General features: G+C 40.2%; 1 protein-coding gene across 1 annotated transcript; it reads left to right on the forward strand.

Annotated features, from left to right (window-relative positions):
* Positions 1 to 514: 514 nt before the first annotated feature.
* Positions 515 to 10,845, forward strand: FGF20 (fibroblast growth factor 20). The gene is made up of 3 exons (XM_061404742.1): positions 515 to 1,443; positions 7,200 to 7,303; positions 9,736 to 10,845. The coding sequence occupies exons 1-3, from the start codon at positions 1,158 to 1,160 to the stop codon at positions 9,979 to 9,981; spliced, it is 636 nt and encodes a 211-aa protein (XP_061260726.1). The 5' UTR covers positions 515 to 1,157; the 3' UTR covers positions 9,982 to 10,845.
* Positions 10,846 to 21,919: the final 11,074 nt, after the last annotated feature.

Below are 21,919 nucleotides of genomic sequence, written 5' to 3' on the forward strand. Positions count from 1 at the left end.
TCCATGCTGATAGAAGGTTATATCATGTGTTATCTGAGTAAAGATAAACATTAAAGAGAACCTGGGTAGGGGGCGGTGTGTGTGTGTTCCTAACCTAACCTTGATTATGTAAAGAAAATCCCCCATCTAAATGATAAAAGAAACGAGTAATGCTTGTACATTTTATTAGTGTTTTAAAATTAGTGAGTTAAACTGTCAAAGCTTTGATTTTCCTTTCATGTGTGTCTGGGCAGGTCTAAGCCTCGGGTAACGCCCTTTTTCCTTCTCCTTCTCTTACCTTTTTTTTTTTTTTTTTTGCACCTGTCCACTGCAGGCTCCCAGCAGCTCCCAAGGGGTCCAATTCTCTCCTTTCCTTTTCCTCCTTCTACCCATCCCCTCCTCCCTGCTTCCCCCCTCCCAGTTTCCCCCTCCCCCGCACCCCTCCTTTCCCTTCTTCAATCTACCTGCCAAGTTGGGCTCCTTTCAGCAGCGATCTATCACTGCAAAGGAGCTCACATCAAAGGCGATTGCACGGCCGCAGCCGCACGGCATCACGGTTGTTCCAGAGACGACCGCAAAGAGGGGCCTTGACTGCGCCTCCCCGAAGTTGCTGGCCAGCTCTGGCCAATGGTGGGAATGATTTTTTTTTTTTTTTTTTGCGACTGCCACTGATAGAGAGCCGTCAAGGGCTCCTTCTGGTCACTTCCGAAGAGCAAAAACGTGTTGAGAGGAGGCCGGTTTAAGATTTCAAACGGAAACCTCCCCAGCGCGCTTGAAAGGACTTGATTAGCATATGTCAAGAGGACCCGCATATATACTGTGTGTATGTACACAGGACTCTGATCTGATCAGTTTGCGGAGTTGGAGCCCCAGCCCCGAGCCCCAGCCTTAGTATTGGCAGCGGCAGCCTATAGATATTTCTGCAAGGCCAGCAGCCGGCTCCCACCTACCCCGGCAGAGAAGATCGCTCCAAGACAGTGAAAGCGTCCCTGCTTTCAGTGCAAAGTCCATCCTGCGACCTCACGGGAGTAACTGGGCCTTAACTTTTTTTTTTTTTTTTGGCGCTTGTTTGGCCATCATTTTTTCTCATCCACCTCCCCATCCCCGCCACTGCTTTGCTTGTGGGGTGGGGGTGTCTTTTGTTTTCCGGATCGTCCGCCTCGCCCTCTGGCCGCTCCATGGCTCCCTTAGCCGAAGTCGGGGGCTTCCTGGGCGGCCTGGAGGGCCTGGGACAGCAGGTGGGCTCGCACTTCCTGCTGCCTCCTGCCGGGGAGCGGCCGCCTCTGCTGGGCGAGCGCCGAAGCGCGGCGGAGCGAGGCGCCCGCGGCGGCCCGGGGGCGGCGGAGCTGGCGCACCTGCACGGCTTCCTGCGCCGCCGGCAGCTCTACTGCCGCACCGGCTTCCACCTGCAGATCCTGCCCGACGGCAGCGTGCAGGGCACCCGGCAGGACCACAGCCTCTTCGGTACGTACGGGCGCCCGCATCCCGTGCTCCTCCCTGCTCGCCTGCTGAGCGACTCCGGCTTGCGCGGGGCCGGGAGCCCGAGAGACCCTTTGGGTGCCAAGTGCAGGCTGGGACTTACGGGACCCCAGGATTTTGCCTGTCCGCCGGCCTCTGCGATCGCCGGCAGGCCTGCTGCTCCAGACGCTGGAGGGGGCGGGAGGGGAGAGGGGGGTGCTCTTCCCGCACCTGGCTGCCTGGGACGCAGAGCCCTGGACTCGGAGCCACATCTTTCCCGCACTTCTTACCTCGCAGTTTATTTCTTTTTTTAAATCCCTATTATTTTCTCCTGCGCCCCCCACGTTCCCCCCAGTACCTGTCCACTTAACAAAAGTTAACAACAGAAAGCCTTCCGCTTCTTTCGACCTGCCTTACAGCCAGGCAGTTGATGATGCTTTTATGGTTACTGCTCAAAAATAGGAAGCGAGCTTTTACTTGTCTATCTAGAGCACCACACATGTTGAGCAGGTAACAGATTAACTCTCCATGGGCACCTTCGCTCCTGTCAGGCTCACCTGCCTGCAGTTCTCTGCGCTGTTAAAGTTTGGTGAGAAACAAACGAAAAGTTTATCGGGCTACAGAGCATGCCCAGTCTCTTAATCAAGATCCTCTTTAGAAATTATGAAATCCTGAAGCAAAGATCTTGGTATTGACCATAGGTAAGAGGAAGTAGGGAAGAGAAAGAAGACATGGGTGAGAACACAAAGAAACATGTTTCTGAATACCTCCAACAGTGACTGGGAGCAGAAGGAGTTAAGGAAAAAACACAAAACCCGAATATTGTTAAGGCAGATTGCTAAGAGACTAGATTGGGAAACCATAAAGTTTCTACTGTAATTCCTCCTTACTTAGCTGTGTGACTAGCACGTGCTTTAACCAGTGAGCCTGAGTTTTCTTTCCTTGTCTGTACAATGATGGGGTTAAATCAGGTAATTCTTTTTAAGATGCTCTCCTGCTCTAAAAGCCCAGGATCTTTCCTCTACTGTGGAAGTGTTCATCATATTCGAGTTAACTGGCTAACACTCTTGAAGGATTTTGATCACCCAACTTGGAACTTCACTAGATAGAATCATTATACCTCTTTTTAAAGACTCCGTTTACCTGTCAGCAGCAATGTGAAAGGGCCTGCCTAACACACGGTCAGCTTTCCTTCTCCCTTCCTTAGCAGTGGAATTCTCTGAGAGTCTTATCTCTGAAGGGCCCTCTCTTGTTCTCATCCCTTGTTCTTATTTGGCTTTCTCTTTTTGACTTGAAGTCCTCATTAAAACTTTGGAAAAGTGTAAATCTCAGTTTGAGGGGGCATTTGTAACCCTAGATGTGGAAATGAGCATGTGGTGGTCATTTGGTAGCACTTAAAGGCTTAGAAAATTAACTTTTTAAACCCCACATGTTTGCAACTTCCACTGATCTTTTCCAAATTCCCATTGACTATGAGTCCAGAGTGTCATGACCCAGTGGCCAACCTTGGGGTCACTTTCAGAAAGTGGTTTCTAAATTGAAGAGGCTGAAATTCCACATCTAAAGAACTTTGCTGACACCAGGTGGCTCAGTTCCCTCATCTTGAGTAATTACTGCACTTCACTTGTTACAGAAAAACCCTCCAGCTACCAGAAAGATTTAGAAATGAGGGCAAATGTGTTAATGTCTATAAGTAGAACACGTAGAAGTTAAGCTTAGGTAATAGTCAGGCTCCCCCACCCCCCACCCCCTCTGATACACAGTGGTGGTGGTGGTGAGGTTACTAAGTTCAACTCTTGTGACCCCATGGACTGTAGCCTTCGAGACTCCTCTGTTCATTAGATTTTCCAGGCAAGAATACTGGAATGGGGTTGCCATTTCCTTCTCCAGGGCATGTTCTTGACCCAGGGATGGAACCCATGTCTCCTGCTTGGCAGGTGGATTCTTTACTGCTGAGCCACCAGGGAGGTCCATGTGATACATGGTATAACTTTGGAAATTCTACTTTTAAGATACTTGTAATTTAACTATGATCTCCCCAAAGTCAAGTAGTTCTTCTACTTTGTGTCTTTTTATAAGACTGACTCTATGGGAAGAGATTAGTAAATATTTGTCGACTTGATAACATTCATCAAACTGGTATTTTATTCCATTCTTTAAGATACAGATGTTGCCTATCAGAATGACCATCTTAGTGGAAATTTTGTTTTTGCTAAAATTTTGTATGCTTATTTAGTAATTGCAAAAATATGACTTGGACTGATTTTTGTACTGGGTTAAGTCACTCTGTGGTGCAGGGGTACTTATAGGAGCAAAATATTTACTGTTACACAAAGGAAGGATAACCCAGATTAGTATGGTTGCTTAAATGAGTAACAACCTCTAGAGTGCATTACAGTGCATCCTAGTGGCATTTGATAGCTAAAGCACCGTAATTTACTACAAGGAAGTGTAGATGAGAAGGAAGTATATATTCAGCATGCATGTGTAATATTAAATGAACTTCCCAGGAAGCTCAGTGGTAAAGAGTCCACCTGCTAATGCAGAAGTGAGTTCAATCCCTGGGTCAGGAAGATCTTCTGGAAAAGGAAATGGCAACCCACTCCAGTATTTTTGCCTGGGAAATCCCATGGACAGAGGAGACTGGCAGGCTGCAGGCTATGGGGTCACAGAAGAGTCAGGCATGACTTAGCAACTAAACAACAACATCAACAGCAATATTATATGATTCTCTTTGTCTTTGCCTTCTTTTCTTAGTTCTTCAATGATTAACTATGAAATTATTTATTCTCTCTAAAATTTATTTCTTTGTCATCAAAGTAAGAATTCTGAAAATGCTTAAGGTGTACTATTTGAGATGTTAAAGTAGATAACATTTTTGATTATTTATACTAATTTGACCATGATTAACTAAAAAATTCACAATACTGTGTTTTAAAATTTTAAAACCACATCAATAGAATAAAAACAAAAAGTCCCAGTGAGGCTTAAAAAATTCCCTATCTGAGTTAGCTCTGTATTTATAATAGAGTTTTTCTGCACAGTAGTGTAGTAGAAAGATTTTACCTAATACGTAAACATGGAATCATTACTCAAAAAAAAAGTTTAGCCTGAGATCAAACATATTCCTTTAAAGGCTTTTCCTTTCTTCTCCCCTATTCTCCATAGATTTGTCTGATGTGGTTGCATTGTGGGTTGACTCACCTGTTTATTATGATTTTTTAAAAGGCTGGCTTTGAAAATGATACCAGAAAGACAAAGTACCTCCAAGTCTTTTTATGGGACACTGGGCATTAGAAAATCTATCTAAAATCTGTGATTACCTCTAAAGGAAAGTTTTTCATGTCTACTCTTTGTTCAGGAATTAGCTTAGTTGCCACCTCATATTATAAATAAGAAAGACTTGTCAAATCTCATTTAAGAATCAAATGATTACAAATTACTGTGTGGTATACTATTTCCTTGTGGAGAAAAAGGATCAGAATTTAAAAGTGTGGCTAAAATCTTTAAGAGGAACATGAAAAGCACATAACCTTTTTCCCATCAGCTCCCATGAGACACCACAAAATTATTTCGACCTTGTTATATGTATATGAGACTTTTCATATCATTTAATGAAGTTGAAGGTATTGAATATAATTATTCTAAGAATATATGTAATTGCTTGTCTTTCTACAATTAACATGTTTTTGGACAAGATAGCAGCATTATTTTAAGATTAGACTTAAAGTGCATGTGGTTTATGATTTAGTTGTGAGAAAAATGAATACATTATAAGATCTGTTTTATAATTAATACATATGGAAACGAAACTTTTATTATACTTGAAAACTAGTTCTACTATGCAGTCTAATCAGTTAATCAGTTCCTTTGAAAGACAAGAGTGTCTTAATGTAAATCAGATACCTGAAGAGAGTTAAGTTACAAGTGAGCCACAGTGCACTTTCAATTTGAATGTAATATTCATTACAACTTCAAGTAATTATACATTGTAAGTATATCCTGGATGAAATTCCATCAATGTGTCTTCTTCTACCAGTCATGTTTAGGGTCTTTATTTTTGTTTCTAATAGGGATCACTAATGAGCTTGGTAGTAAGTTTAATTTTCCTCTACTTCCTACCTCTCTATCAGTTATCATAATGGCTATCCTCTGGGGTCTGTGTCTTCCTACTATATATCTTTTCTCCTCTCGGCCTTGGGCAAGCTGCTTACAGGAAATTTGGCAGTATATTGTTGCTGTTAGATCCTTGTTAGGTCTAATGTTCTACATGATCTCCTAATAGTTTGAAAGAGCTCCTTTGAGCTCTTAAGAATCTATGTTTAGAGCTTAAGCATCTATGTTTCTGCCAATGAATGAATTAGGATCTGGGCAGAACAGAGCCCTTCATATAAGCAAATAGCCAGATTTTGTATTTTCCCTTGGCCTTAGTAATATCATGTGTCCAAACAGAAACTTGTAGTACAATAAATCAAGAAATGACTTAAGAGCAAGAGTTAGGCTAAATGGTACACATTTATACTGTCGTGGATCTTAAGACAAGGCGAAGGGGTGAAGGTAGAAAGCTATTGAGGAAGGCAGTTCCAAGCATAGAAAGTCTGCTATATACTTTTTCAGCAAAGAGTCTAAAGAGAAGAACAAGACAAAGACACTAGTCCACAGGTTAGTGTGTGCCAAGGAAAAGAATGATGCAGAGGGAAGCATTAAGGGTTGTATTTGTTGTTGTTGTTTTTAACTATAGTGTATTAATAGTGTTGAGTGGAGAGTTTTTTTGTACTAATTTACCTGTTTGTTGTTGTTTAGTTGCTCAATTCTGGAAAGTTTCTGAAAGTGAAACCTATTTGCATGTTAAATTCTTGGTATTTAGCTATCACATTTCATGAATTATAAAATCATTTAACTTTTTGAACCATAAAATTTATCTTTAAGAATCATGGGATGGGAAACAGCATATTATATAATCTGTAATTTTTGAAACTACTTTCTTGAAGCAGTGTTCCAAAGTATAAACACTGAATTAGGGCTCAGAAGATATGACTCCAAGTATCTGTTCTGTTAATTACAAATATCATTATCTTTAGGCAAACCTCAGTTTCTTTGTATGTAAAATGGAATAATAATATCTTCCATACTTATTTTAGGAGGTTGTTTTTGAGGACCAGATGGGAAAGTAAAAGTAGAAGCCCTTTATAAACTACTAAATACTAATGCATCCATATAAAGTATATTGGCTGCTGCTAGAAAAAAAGTTACTTAGTTCATACTAAGCAAAAGCAAAGCAAAACAATTAACAGGACGTGGTTATAATTAGTGGAATCAAGGAGAACCAAGAACATCTCTATTATATACTAATTATGGTAGTAATAGCTTCCATTTATTGGTTGCCTAAAAATGTTAGTCCTTACCACTCTCCTGTAAGGAAGCATTTCACTCTTTTATGTATGAAGACATTGAAGTTCAAAAAAGACAAATGACTTATGTACTCAGTAAGTTACTAAACTGGATTCAAACCCTGGTTAGTTTTGTTTAAGGTTTTATACCTTTAACGCTATATCACAATGAACGGTTTTTTCTTTTTTTAGTTTTTTTATCTATAAAATGGGAGTTTCATCATAATGACAATTGTACAGCACTTTTCAGTTTATGAAGGACTTCCACACATAGTATTATATTTAGCAATTTGATCTACTACTCTTTGGAAGATTTTCATTAGTTGTATGTTCTTTAATAAATGCAAATCATTGTTTTGTTTATAAATTCAGGTATCCTGGAATTCATCAGTGTGGCAGTGGGACTTGTCAGTATTAGAGGTGTGGACAGTGGTCTTTACCTTGGAATGAATGACAAAGGAGAACTATATGGATCAGTACGTATTTTTTTTAAAATTACTGTAATTCATTAAATAATGACTATCCATTTTTTTAAGTAAAATAGCTACCAGTAATGCATATCAGAAGAAATATATAAATATACGTACTTAAGCAGAAATGAAAAATCTTTATCTTGATAAATTTCCATTTGTTTAGACTGTAGTATAGCATTAATCGGAGAAGGCAATGGCATCCCACTCCAGTACTTTTGCCTGGAAAATCCCATGGACGGAGGAGCCTGGTAGGCTGCAGTCCATGGGGTCGCTAGAGTCAGACACGACTGAGCGACTTCACTTTAACTTTTCACTTTCATGCATTGGAGAAGGAAATGGCAACCCACTCCAGTGTTCTTGCCTGGAGAATCCCAGGGACGGGGAAGCCTGGTGGGCTGCTGTCTCTGGGGTCGCACAGAGTTGGACACGACTGAAGTGATTTAGCAGCACAGCAGTAGCATAGCATTAATAACTCACTTCTACTTCTTAAACCCTAAACCTTTATTGCTTTTAGTTCACTAGTTCTTTCTGCCCATTATCCTGGGACCAGAGATAGGAAAATGAGAGCAGTTTCTTCTTGCCTTGTTAGATTCTTTACATTCATTTAATATAAATTTTCTCTACCCATTACTACCTTCGTAGGTAGGTAAGTATACATCACTGACTTGCTGACCTTTGCAATATAGGAAATGATTTAATGAAATCTTAGGATACTGTAAACAACAATAGACAATGGCAACACACTAGTTGGGCCATATCTGATGTCTTCATAATTATAGTAGCTGTGCTCTTGGAGTTGCATTGGGAAGTTTTTAAGCTCATCACTGGGGATAAGTGCACACATTTGTAAGTCTACCATAAATATTTTAAATATGGAAATACTTTAAAAATTTTAAACTTTTCAGGTTAATATTTCATCAGTATAAGATTTTTTTCTTTTCTTTTTTAAACAACAAAACATCAACAACACAAGAATTAGAATAACAGGATAATATAAAGTTCAATCTGCAGTATGATGTAGATCTTTATCTTTCACTGGTAACATTATTTATTTGTTCACAGTTGCTTATAATTGATATAAGTTTAAGAAAATTGTTACAGTGTAAATGTGTGCCACTCCCTCCCATCATCTCACACGAAATTCCTTCTTAACATCTCAATTTCTGTAGCTATTTCCAAAGAGAATTTAGCTTTTATGGTTTATCAGATGACACTATTGGGTACTTTCTTTTTTCTTAAAATCTCAACTGAGACCACAATGTACAGTTAGAATCTTTATATACACTGAGGAAAATGGGTTATCATATTTCAGTAAATGGTATTCCACTTAATATCTATCCTTTTAAAGGTAAAACTTGCCCTTCCTGGGCTTTCTGTCAGTTCAGAAGAAAGACAGAGAATGCATTTTGTAATCTCATAAGAGTAGAATCACAACTGAAAGAGAAAAACATGCACGTGGTGGCTCAGACGGCAAAGAATCTGCCTGCAATGCAGGAGACCTGGGCTCCATCCTTGGGCCAGGAAGATCTCCTGGAGAAGAGAATGGATAGCCACTCCAGTGTTCTTGCCTGGAGAATTCCATGGACACAGGAGCCTGCTGGGTTACAGTCCATGGGGTTGCAAAGAGTCAGACACAACTGAGCGACTAACACTTTCACTTCAGTCTTCCCTCTTCATGTATGTGTCAGATTTAAAAAAAAGCAACTGCAGTCAGTGTCTTGGGACAATATGCAGTCCATCTTGAAATGACAAGAAATTACCAGGCTTTTACTACATTTGGTGCATTTACCGAATAGCAATATCCAGACACAAGTTAATCATGGGTATTGTATAATTAAATAATTAACTCCTAAAGGGAGGATATATGATTTGGAGTGGTGATCTTGAATTAGGAATTTGAATGTTAGCAATATTGAATTTAGCAATTTGAATGTTAGCAACATCTTGAAATGTTTCAAGATGATAGTAGAGATTTGCTGTGTAGAACTTTGGCATCTAATGATGAAACAAGATAAACTACAAGTCTGTTTGGTGGTTAAGGTATGGGAATTGAGATAAAATGAAGCATGGCCAAATTTAGAATATTTATTAAGTATTGGGTTGGTCAAAAAGTTCATTTGTGTTTTCTGTAACAGCTTATGGAAAAAACAAAATGAACTTTTTGGCCAACCCAATATTTGGAAATAAAATTGAAAATTGACATTCAACTTAAAGTTCTTTGAATTAAATAAACTGCTGGATGGAGTCACCTGGGAGAAAGAGTTCCAGGTAACATGAGAACTAAAACAGAACAAAGCAGAAACAGTTTATCCTTTTTCCTTCTTTGACAAGGATATAGTTATAGACAAAGAAATAAAAATATAAAAGTTGAGATTTTTCTAAGGAAACTTTCTTAAAAATATCATTTTTAATGGTAGCCATCTTCTCTCTTGTAGGAGAAACTGACTTCTGAATGCATCTTTAGGGAGCAATTTGAAGAGAACTGGTATAATACCTATTCATCGAACATATATAAACACGGAGACACTGGCCGCAGGTATTTTGTGGCACTTAACAAAGATGGAACTCCAAGAGATGGTGCCAGGTCCAAAAGACATCAGAAATTTACACATTTCCTGCCTAGACCAGTGGATCCAGAAAGAGTTCCTGAACTGTACAAGGACCTACTTATGTACAGTTGAAGGGGGTTGGTGTCTTTACTGAAGAACCAAACTACAACTATTCTTTCTTGTTTCTGTTCTCATCATAAAATAGGAACCCAGGACAACATTCAGAATGTTATGGAGTCTGTTTTCCACTGGGATACTGACTTTGGAAAGAATATTGAGAACAAGAAACAAAAAATATTTTCACTTGAAGTAGGTCAAGATCTCTTTTTACAAGTGGATTTAGTTTCCTCGGGTACACGGCTCAGTCCTCACTCATAGACTGAAGCTGAAAATCTGTTCAACTGTGATCCTGGGAATTCAGCCTAGTTTGCTGCTGGTGCCTCACCTCTCTGGAGTATGTTTACTTTGAAGGTTACATTACACATAGATACTTCATGTTGAAGAGATGGATTGACATAGTTGGCCAAGATTATTGCTATATAAATTCTAAGAACCTTCTAGGATTTTGCAGGTGATGACATTATATGTAAAAAGTTAGGGTGAAACATGGACTAGGAAACAGGCCACAGCAAGATGGACTGTTTTTTTTAAAGGATGGACCTATTTATACATTTTCAGTTGGCAAATATTTATTATATATATTTATTTATTAAAGAGTATATTTTTTACTGGTATATGAAGATAATACGAAGAGGAAAAACAAAACAACCAAAATTTCTTTATCGTGCCATTCCTTTCTTGTGATGTCTTTGGCCGTCAAGAAGACTTCGTTATTGCTACACATTAAGCATAGAATAAGATCCTGAATTTCTTTTAAAAAATGAAGTATAGCACAGATTATATATTTTTTGCAATCAGTTGCCTTTGAAATGTAACATTGGTTTCTTTGGCCTAGAAAAATTCTGTATCAATTTGTATTGAATTCAACACACATTCAAAAAGGGAATTAAACACTGATATTTTAATGTTTTGGTGTCATTCCTTTTGAGGTGAAGTTATTCTACGTATATAACATATTTTTATGGTGACATAATTCTAAGTTCCTGAGAAAAATGTTGTATTTAGCAAACTTCTAATGTTGAAAATTACTGGACATTATAAATCAGCTATGCTTACTTATTTTCTTGACTTAGTGTGGCAAAGCTCATTTCTTTTCATTCACTGTGATCATAGACGGGGCTTCCCTGGTGGCTCAGATGGTAAAGCATCTGCCTGCAATGTGGGAGACCCAGGCTCGATCCCTGGGTTGGGAAGATTCTCTGGAGAAGGAAATGGCAACCCACTCCAGTACTCTTGCCTGGAAAATCCCATGGACGGAGGAGCCTGGTAGGCCACAGTCCATGGGGTCATAAAGAGTCAGGCACGACTGAGCAGCTTCAATTTCACATGATCATAGAAAGAATGAGTCTTAGTGAAACCACAGTTAATAATAAGGGCTCCATCTACCTATCTGAGTGTGCCATCTTTTCCATTATATCTCCTAATTTGTCATTTTGCAATAGTCATTAAGCCTACTATATACAGAAGGAAGTGGAGTCACTCAGTCGTGTCCAACTCTTTGCGACCCCATGGACTGTAGCCTATAAGGTTCCTCTGTCCATGGAATTTTCCAGGCAAGAGTACTGGAGTGGGTTGCAAGATACTGTTAAAAACTAAGGAAAATACAGTAATCAAGACAGAAGTGGGTCCTGCTTCATGAAGCTTGTCATCTAGTAGGGGAAACTGACACAATAATGGTGAATTGTGATGTACTCTATGAAAAAAACAAGGTTCAGACAGAAAAAAAGAGAGGATAAATTTAGATAGGATGGGTCAGAGGCCTCTCTAAAGAGCTGACATTTCTTAAAGGATAAGGCTAAGATGGGGCTTCCCTGGTGGTTCAAATGGTAAAGAATCTGCCTGCAGTGCAGGAGACCTGGGTTTGATTCCTGGGTCAGGAAGATCCCTTGGAGAAGGGAATAGCTACCCATTCCAGTAATCTTGCCTGGAGAATCCCATGGACAGAGAAGCCTGGCAAGTTACAGTCCGTGGAATTGCAGTCAGATATAACTGAGTGACTCACACTTTCACTACATTACTTTCAAGAGAAGATTAAAAGCCGTGATGGAAGAGGAAATAGTGAGTTTGGAGTCCTTTAAGCAAGAAGGAACTTTGTGGCTGCTGCTGAGTAACCAACTGGGAGAGTGGCACACACAAACTTATAAAACCACACAGATACAATCCTGTAGTTTTTATTTGCTCCTACCCAGCCGTTGTCAGTGTTGCCACCCTCTCACATGGCAGTCATCACTGGGGATGGGGTAATAATCACGGAAACAGCTCCCACCAGTTAGAACACAGAAGCCTTGTAAAACAGACTGCTGAGCTCCAACCCCACCGTTTCTGATGCATGTGTCTGAAAGGGATCCTAAAAACATGCATTTTAAACAGGGTCCCAGGAAACATTGATGCAGTTGGTCCAGAAACCCATACTTTAAAAACCACTAGCCTAGACCAGGGTTTTTCAAACTTTAGTGTACATGCAAAAACACCTGAGTTAAAGGTGTTAACACCTTTTGTTAAAGGACAGATCTGTTAAACTAGGTCTGGGTTAGGGGATGGAGAGCTGAATTGTATTTCTAACAATATCCCAGCTGATGCTCGACATGGTCATACCACATATCACGCTTTGAATGCAAGACTGACTGTTGCTTTAATGTTCTCTAGAGTTATTCCTATTGGTTCATCCTCTCATGACTTGAATACGTTAATGGTGGTGTGTGGCGTGATGGTAGGAAGTTCCTCACATACCTTTAATAAAGCTATATAGGAATGTGTGTGTGTGTGTGGCTGGAGGAGTAATGTGTGCACTTGTGTGCGTACAGTGTAAGAGGCAGCAATATAGCTTAAAATCTATTGCTTTCATAAATGTAAAAAATGATGGTTTAGCAGTAATATTTTCATAATAGTCATAATAAAACAATTCCCATTTATTTTTATTTGTCAATAAAAGTAATAAACTAATTTTGGTTCACTGCTGTACATCTATATTGAATGCATGTGATCCAAAGCAAGCATTATGCAAGTATTTCAAATCATTAAAACAATGCCGGTGTCTAAACTTACAGCTGTGGAGGAAGTCTTATAAATTTAGAGAGAATCCATTGATCAAAGATGGCCCACAATGAATATCCTTACTCAATCAAAATTTCTTCTTTTTTTAGATATAACAAGAATATAAGTTTAACTTTTTTATGGTGGTAACTACCTGTAGAAATTTGGGATATGAAATATGATTGAAGCAATGATTTTACAAACCTTCAGATAACTAAAAAGTCACTATATCTTGCATTCTAATTCTACTTATATATTGGCATGTCTTCCTATGTCAGAAAAACAATTTGTATTTACTGAATTTACAGTACTTGAAGAAGTGATCTATTTGATATCTTAATAGGTTTCACTTGATTTCACCTGATATTCCTAAATGGAAGTAGAGTGTGAGCATATTAATTCATACATGGAAGGATAAGAATAATTTGGTTTGTTATCAAGTTAATATTTTGAAAATAATTTTATTCTCAGGATGCTTGGGGAAAATTTTGCCCATTAGTCATCCTCTTGCTTCTTTATTTTAAATGTTTTATTGTGTGTGTGTGCGCGCGCTAGTCGCTCAGTCATGTCTGACCCTTTGTGACCCCATGGACTGTAGTCCACCAGGCTCCTTTATCCGTTGAATGAGCCAGGCAGCAATATTGGAGTGAACACTGGAAGAATACATTTCCTGCTCCAAAATGTTCTATTAGAAGTCATTTACTAATTTCCATTTTCCATTCTTTCTTGCTTGAAATGTTAATTATCATTTGCAAAATTTACCTGCAGTAATGATAAAAGAACATATGTAAATCAACTTTCATTAACATCTACTTGCTAAAATAGAGCAGATTGATCTCTTTCCTACTTGAGTATTCCCCATAGGTCCCAGCCATTGCCCTGCATGACTAGATATAACTAATACTTGGAGACCAAGGTTCTTCTCTTTAAGAACAGTGTTTCTTAGAAGAAGCAGTGTAGGCCCCTTGCCGTGGGATGGCTTCCAGTTGAGCAGCACACTTCTGTGAAGGGCAGTACTTTATTCTGATGCTACCACTTCCATTTAACAGTGGAGATCTCACTTGCCCATCATTCCTGGAGAGTGTGTGGGAATCAGATAAAATCGAATTCATGGTGGTGACAAAAGGGCTTGCTATTTTCTCTTTGGGTTGCTCTGTTTTAATGCTGCTGCTGCTAAGTCACTTCAGTTGTGTCCGACTCTGTGCAACCCCATAGATGGCAGCCCACCAGGCTCCCCCGCCCCTGGGATTCTCCAGGCAAGAACACTGGAGTGGGTTGCCATTTCCTTCTCCAGTGCATGAAATTGAAAAGTGAAAGTGAAGCTGCTCAGCTGTGTCCGACTCTTAGCGACCCCGTGGACCACAGCCTACCAGGCTCCTCCGTCCATGGGATTCTCCAGGCAAGAGTACTGGAGTGAGGTGTCATTGCCTTTTCTGTCTGATTTAATGATGGACCAGTAAGTGGCTGGCAACTGATCTGTACTCAGAAATGAAAACACTATTTGACAGACATTACACATTTGTCATTTCCTTGGGGCATGCCAATAATTCCATGCCATCAGATCACTGGAGAGTCCACTGGAGAGTCATGTCTGGGTTATATAGGATGAGAGGTTAGAGAGTTGCCTGTGTAATCTTTAAGAAACTTGCTTTCAGGAGGCCATGTGATCTAGTTACGATACTGCAGCATCATATCCCACTGTGTCAGTATCCATACCTTTCTTAGCATCCTGTTTAGTGATGTGGGTTTCAAGGACAAACATTGTGTTCTGTTCACATAATTAATTTTTTTCAAAACAACAACATTCCCAGAAAAGTTACTGCTTTGGCAAATGGTCTTTGAATTTAGTTTTTCTGTTAAATTGTTTTACCATTTTTAGTCATAAACTGATAAGGAAAGGAAGAGCCTCAAATACAGTTATTTCTCACTGTTATCCAGTATGCCATCTATAAAATGAATACATTTTCTATTTGAATAAAATGAAGACACCTGTTTAAAATTTACCATATGAGATGATAAAACAGTGTTGAAGAATTTATGGTATAGTAGGATGATAAAGGTATAATTTTGGCCAAATGAAGCAAATTATATTGATGATTAAAATGAACAGGGATCTAAAAGAATGCATTTGCTACATCAGTGACCACAGATTACTAAAAGGTTGATTCAATGTCCATCTCTATTTTGGACCAGTCAAACCAGGGTACAAGGGGTAAGTGGTATATGGGATTAGTCCCAATTTCTCCAACACCCTATATAGTCCCACTTTCTCTAATATCCTATATAATTTGGTATAGACCTACTGCACTTCCATATGATTCCACATTTGCAACAGTGTTGTTCCAGAGGTTCTCATTTGGCAGGTCCAATTTTAGGGACCCTACTCTTTAACCTTTTGAAAGTTCTTTCCATCCCTAGAACTTAATAAATCTCTTGCAATTACACACTCAGGGAGAGGAAATACCACTCCAGGAAAAGTTTTCTGGCCTCCTGTGTCCAGCTGGGCTTCCCAGGTGGCTCAGTGGGTAAAGATCTGCCTACAACACAGGAGACGCAGGCAGATGTGGGTTCAATCCCTGGGTTGGGAATATCCCCTGGAGGAGAATATAGCAACCCACTTCAGTATTCTTGCCTGGACAACTCCATGTAGAGAGGAGCCTGATGAGCTACAGTCCATGGGGTCGCAAAGAGTCGGACAAGACTGAAGCAACTGAGCATACACGCTGTGTCCAGCCATTACACAACTCAGCAGCCTCAGCTACTTCTCCTCTCTACCCTTCAATAGTCAAAACAATTTCTCTCCTTGCATTCAAATTTCCAGAATTAATGTTATCTTTGATCCTGTATCTAAAAGTACCTGAGATTCTTGAATATTATCCTTTGTTCAAAATAAGTCACAGAGTTTAAAGTCTCTCCAGGTCGATCTAATGTTTTAATGGACTTGACGTTAAGGACTTTGGAGCAATTTGTCCTTCCCTTTGAGAAACTGGGCCTGGTCTCCAGACTTTAGTGCCAGGGTTCTTAAATTAAGAAAGATCAGAAGAAATCAAAGGAGATGCTTTGGAAAGTGTCCTTTGTTTCTCATGTGCTGGGAGCTTATCCTCAGGATTTACGAAGTCCTTGTCTCAGTGTTCCCTCTCTTGGCTGGGCTCCCAGTGATCGTGAAGTGGCTTGTTGCTATCTGTGCAGAGGGTTTGCCAAGGTTGTTGCCATGGCTGCCGTGCCCGTAAGTTTAGCTGATTCTTCTGTCCTATTGATCTCCTGAGTCTTAGCAACTTGCCAGCGTTTCTCTTGTGAACTGGGGGATGTGATTCCAAATCTAATGGCCCTTTCTCTTAGCTCACAGGGAAATTGTTGTGTAGACAGTGGGCCCAATCAAAATTCATATCTTTTCATTAGACCATTCTCCAGAAATTTCCCATGAAATTCATGCTTCCATAAAAAGCTTTTGGGAATTAGGAATATAATCTGGGACAGACTCAAGATGCCTGTTTCTTTGCATTTTGGCATAAAGATAATCATCTGGACTTTTAGGTTCACCTGTCCTCTTGGTCAGGATAGTCCCTATTTGAAGTTCTTTCTTTTTAGTCTCCTTGATCCCTTCCTTATCAGTTTTGCAAGGTGAGATTACTCTATTATTCCTTGCAAATCACCTCATCTTGGTTTCCAAGCCTTCCCTACCCACAGAAACAAAGCACTAATTTCAAAGGGTTGTCCACCTTTTCCTCTCACATAGTATATTCACCACCTCTTGAATTGTGGTAAAATGTGCGTAACACTAAATTTACCTTTTTGAAAGTTAAAAAATGCACAATTCCATGACATTAAGTACGTTCGTATTGTTTGTGCAACCATCCCCACCATTCAACTCCAGAATCCAGCTGAAACTCTGATTCATTGAACACTAACTCCCCATTCTCTTCTCTTAGCCTCTGGCAACTACCATTTACTTTCTGCTTTTATGAACTCAACTGCTCTAAGAACCTCATATAAGTGGAACCATATATTATTCATCCTTTTGTAACTGGTTTATTTTACTTAACATAATGTTTTCAAGGTTCATCTATGTTGTACCAGGTGCCAGATTTTTAAGGCTGAATAATAATTAATTGTATGTGTATATCATATTTAGTTTACACATTCTTCTGATCATAGACACTTGGATTGTTTCCACCCTTTGTCTATCTTGCAAAACTGCTATGAATGTGGGTATACAAATATTTATTCAAGCCCTACTTTCATATATTGATCATGCTTTAAACAATCTTTGCAAGTGTTCTTTAAAATTTTTTATTGCAGTATAATTTATATAAAATAATTCCACAAATTATTTTATGTTTTATGGCTTTTGACATATATATACACCTGTGTGACCCCCACTACACTCATGATATGGAATATTTTCATCAGGCCAGAGTGTTTCTTGTTGCCCATTTGCTCAAGGAAGCCACTGATTTGCTTACTGTCACTACAGATTAGCTTTCATTTTCTAGAATTTACCATTGATGGTATCACTGATGGAGACATTCACTGTGAACTCTTAAATGTTTTTGAGATTTACCCACATTGTATCTATCATACGCATCTTTCTCCTTATTGCCGAGTAGTAATTCATTGCAAGGCTATAACATAGTTTTGTTTTTCTATTTGAGAGGTGATGGACATCTTGTTGTTTCCAGGGCTATAATGAATAAAACTGGTATAAACATATATTTTTCATTCTCTGGGATAAATATCTAGAGTGAAATTGCTGATTTATATTTTTAATACAAAGCCAATCAGTGACCCAAAGTGACTGTACAATATTACATTTAAAAGAGCGTCATGTAGGAGTTCCAGAAGTTCCAAAAGTTTAAGTTTCCAACCTAAAGTTCCAACTTTAGGTTGCCCAAAAAGTTCATTCGGGTTTTTCCATAACCTTATGGAATACATGCTCATTCGCAGTTGGTCTGATTAGTCTTCCAAGTTTTAGAAATTTCAGTGATATATCAGGTTTTCAATTTGCAGATTATTTGCATCTAAATGCACTTTAATTTCATAGTAACTTATGACATGGGCCATATTTTCAGCTCATTTGTCATCTATGTATCTTTTTCAGTAAAGCAATAGTTCAAACGTTTTGCCCAAACTTATTGTTATTTATATTATTATTGAGTTGTAAGAGTTCCTTATATCTTCTAGCTACAAGTCCTTTTTCAATATATATTTTGCAAATATTTTCTCTCAGCCTGTGGTTTACCTTTTCTTTCATTACCAGGGTCTTTTCATGAGCAAAGGTTTTAAATTTTAATGACATTAAATTTATGAAAAATTTTTTGTTCATGCTGTTTATTTATTTTTTGTTCATGCTGTTTAGTAGCAAAGAAATCTGTCAGACTCAAAGTTACTAAAGATTTCTCCTGCGTTCTTCTTTAAATTTTGCATAGCTTAAACTCTTACATTTAGAGCTATGATCCATTTTGAGATTATTTTAGCCTGTGAAATTTTTAGAATTTTATTCATTTTGTTTGATGAAAGACTATCTAATTCTTCAAGAATATAAAAACAGACGTGTTTTGCTGCGAACACTTTGTAGAGACGAAGTGGAAGTGGAAGTTTAATGAAATAAAGAAAAAAAAAGAATAAATCAGTTCAGCGATGGAAGGGTAAAGTATCCAAGAATCAGACATTCTGTGGAGGGTTACTTTCCTTCCATTAAGAGGCCCATAAAAACGCACCAACTGATATCCATTGGAGGAGTCAGCAGAAGCCATGTTTTCCCCACCCAGGTCATAGGTTTTTGCTGCTAGATCCTCACTGTCTCCCTTCCCTTTGGCCTGAGATGGCACGGCAGAACAGGGGCCTTGAAGGAGCCCAACGTGAGTCCTCATTTACAGAACCCCATCATCCTAACCCTCGGCTCTTCGTCCTCCTCATCTTCGGCATCACGTCATCGTCGTAAAGTCATCATAAAGCAAATCTGAGCCGCTGTCCCTGCAAGGCCCGCTAGTGCTAGTGCAGCGTCCTGTCAGGGCCGCGAGGACCTTCACTCCATCCTCTTCTGCTTCCGCTTTAGTGGCTGAAACCTGCTTCCTAACGATTTCAGCATATTCTTTGTCTTCTCCTTTACTGTCCTCCCTTTCTTGGACAGAACCGAAGCATCCACCTTGGTTGTGGAGAAAATGTCGGGCTCATGAAGCAACTGGGACTACGCTTAACAGGACAGTCCTGAGAGTTTGAGGGCAGTTCTCCACTCCAGGGGGCCATCTACAGGCGGATGAAGAGGTGAAAAGTATCCATCTCCATCCTCTTAAATGTTGCGATGCCTCACTTTGGTCAAGAACCTGAAGGTAGGTGGTGACTGTGGTTAGTCACTGGGAAGCTTACTGTGCGCCTTGAAGTAGCCGTCTTCAGAGGGAGTGTGAGGCTGTCGGAGGAGGGCAACCTCCCAGGTGTAGAGGTCAGATTCACTCCTCGGGGTGATGTGGCACCTTCCTCAGCTTTCTCCTGTGGGGATTTCCGCTCGAGCCGCAGGGCCTTCTGGCAATGGGTCATCATGGCGGCGGCGGCAGCGCCGGGCGCCCGGTCCTCACTCCCCGGCCAGGCAGATCAGGAGCCTCTGGACCGTGAGCCAGGCCACTCTGGGATCCTGTCTTCACAGCCCCACGGCCCGCACCAGGCCCCAGAGGCCTCTGGGTCGGCCGGTAGGGCCGCAGGCCCGGTGGAGGGAAGGGTGGAGAGAATTCGAGAAATTCCCTGGGGGTCCGGGTTTCCCCCCTACCCCCCCCCCCCGGAAGGGGCCTCAGCTTGGGGGTCGCGAGAGAGTTGGCGCAAGCGGAGGAAGGCGGCGGAAGGCCAGTGAGGAAACGCCAGAATTTGATACATATCAAATACATTTTGTGTACATTTCAGGTAAAGAAAGATACTTGAGAACTTATTTACTTGCTACTTAACTTAGCATAAACTGAGAGTATTAATCCCAGGAATAAGTTTCAGATACAGATTTAACGACAGTGCATTGTGTAGATTCATAAAAATGTCCTGAGATTGTACCATGCTCTGGGGCAGCGGTCCCCAACCTTTTTGGCATCAGAGACTGGTTTCATCGAAGAAAGATTTTTCTGTCGTGGAGGGTGGGGGATGATTAGGGGATAATTCAAATAGGGTAAATTTTTTGTGTGCACTTTATTTCTATTATTACATCAGTTCCACCTCAGGTCATCAGGAGGGAGGTTGGGGACTGCAGCGCTGGGTCTCCCACTCTATGCCTGAGATTCATTCAGAAAATGTAATTCAGGTGGGTTCTTTAGACTGAGATGGAGTTTTTATTAGAGAATAGGATGTTTGTTAGGCATTGTTTGCAACCCCCCTGGACTGTAATTCACAAGGCTCCTCTGTCCATGGGATTTCCTAGGCAAGCATACTGGAGTGGGTTGCAATTTTCTTCTCCAGGGGATCTTCCGGTACCAGGGATTGAACTTGTCTCCTGCATTAGCAGGAGGATTCTTTACTGCTGAGCCCCCAGGGAAGTAACAATGCAAACTCTCAATGATGCTGTGAGAAACAAACAGGTAGTAATGTGTCCTCTGGCCGCCAAGAAATCTTTAATCTGTACAAATTCCAGGGGAAATTTTTTAAACTAAAACCCTCACCAAACAAACTGTAAATGACAAGCAACATTTTAATTTCATCTAATATTATTAACTTTAACATTTCTCAATGAATACTTACCATGTGTTCTTAGTTCTTAAAACACCACAGTTGCCCTTGGGTAAAACAAATGTGGGAACAAAAGGCAAAGGAATAAGACTGGGCAGGAGATGTTGAGAATAAGTCTTAGCAGAAGTGTTGTCAGACTTGGCTGTTTTGTTTGAGTGCTGAAGCTAAAATGGCCTGACTCACTGTTGTGGGTTCGCTGATGCTTTATGCTCATGCTTGGATCTGTTGCTGGATGGCGGTCACCACAGGAAGTGGGGCTGTTTGTTTCTGAAAGGGCTGACAACACCTAGGCAGCTGGAGCCATAAATTCTTCCTTACAGAGGCCTGTCGAGGATTAATCTGCATTGTCCATCACGGCCTACTTGTTGCTCAAATCCACATTTTCATGGAAGTGGTATGACTGGTGTATATCCATGTCATTGGACTACCTTACGCCTGCTGTGCTGTGTGTGGGTTCCTATGCAGGTAAAACAAACTCTTGGTTAGTGATGCTGGCTGAGAGTCTGAGGGCAGGAAAGGCAAGCTATACCAAAAAAAGGTCTGTTCCTATCTGAATCAATCACAGGTCTTTTAAAGGTGGAAGGGGCTCACTATGGGCAAATTGCCATCAAATGGACAGATGGTCTCCTTAAGGAATGGTGCCATGATATGGGCTTTGTTAGTCTTTGTTGCTTGCAGATTGGACATTTACAGATAGCAGTAGCTTGATTCATTATGGAAAGTGGGAGCCCCTGCTTCTGGGTGACACCTAACCTCTGTCTCTGTCACCAGCACCACTTCCTAATTAATATGTTAATACGTGTTAATACGCTAGGACACCAGCGAGAGCTTGCTGTCACCAGTTGACTGTTATTCTATCTACTTCATTGTTTAATGCCACTTCCATGCTGGGAACTCTTGGATTTATTTTTTCCATATGCCTTATTTTTGAAACTCTTGGACTGATGTTAACTTTTAATACCAAGATTTTCTCATTTTATATGCACTCCCATTTACCATACACTATATTTCTTTCTGCCAGATGTGTTTTTGATCTTCCAATCATTTTTCTTCTATGATTTTGATCAGCTAGCCAGACTACCTGTGAGTCCTAATCTCTGCAAACTTCTTTTGCCTAATGTTGTAGTCTCTGAAAACTTCTTTTGTCATAGTCAGAAGGTGACCAGAAATGCACTGTCTCAAACTCTGCCAATTGGGAGAACCTCCCCTGAATTCGGCT

The sequence above is a fragment of the Bos javanicus genome, chromosome 27 (assembly GCF_032452875.1).
Source record: "Bos javanicus breed banteng chromosome 27, ARS-OSU_banteng_1.0, whole genome shotgun sequence".
NCBI lineage: Eukaryota > Metazoa > Chordata > Mammalia > Artiodactyla > Bovidae > Bos > Bos javanicus.

What these genes read in the sequence shown, in the direction of transcription:
- FGF20 (XM_061404742.1), top strand. Translation starts at nt 1,158, where the DNA reads ATGGCTCCCTTAGCCGAAGTCGGGGGCTTCCTGGGCGGCCTGGAGGGC. An exon ending in GCAGGACCACAGCCTCTTCG is followed by an intron (nt 1,444 to 7,199) that starts GTACGTACGGGC and finishes TTATAAATTCAG; the next exon opens with GTATCCTGGAATTCATCAGT. An exon ending in AAGGAGAACTATATGGATCA is followed by an intron (nt 7,304 to 9,735) that starts GTACGTATTTTT and finishes TCTCTCTTGTAG; the next exon opens with GAGAAACTGACTTCTGAATG.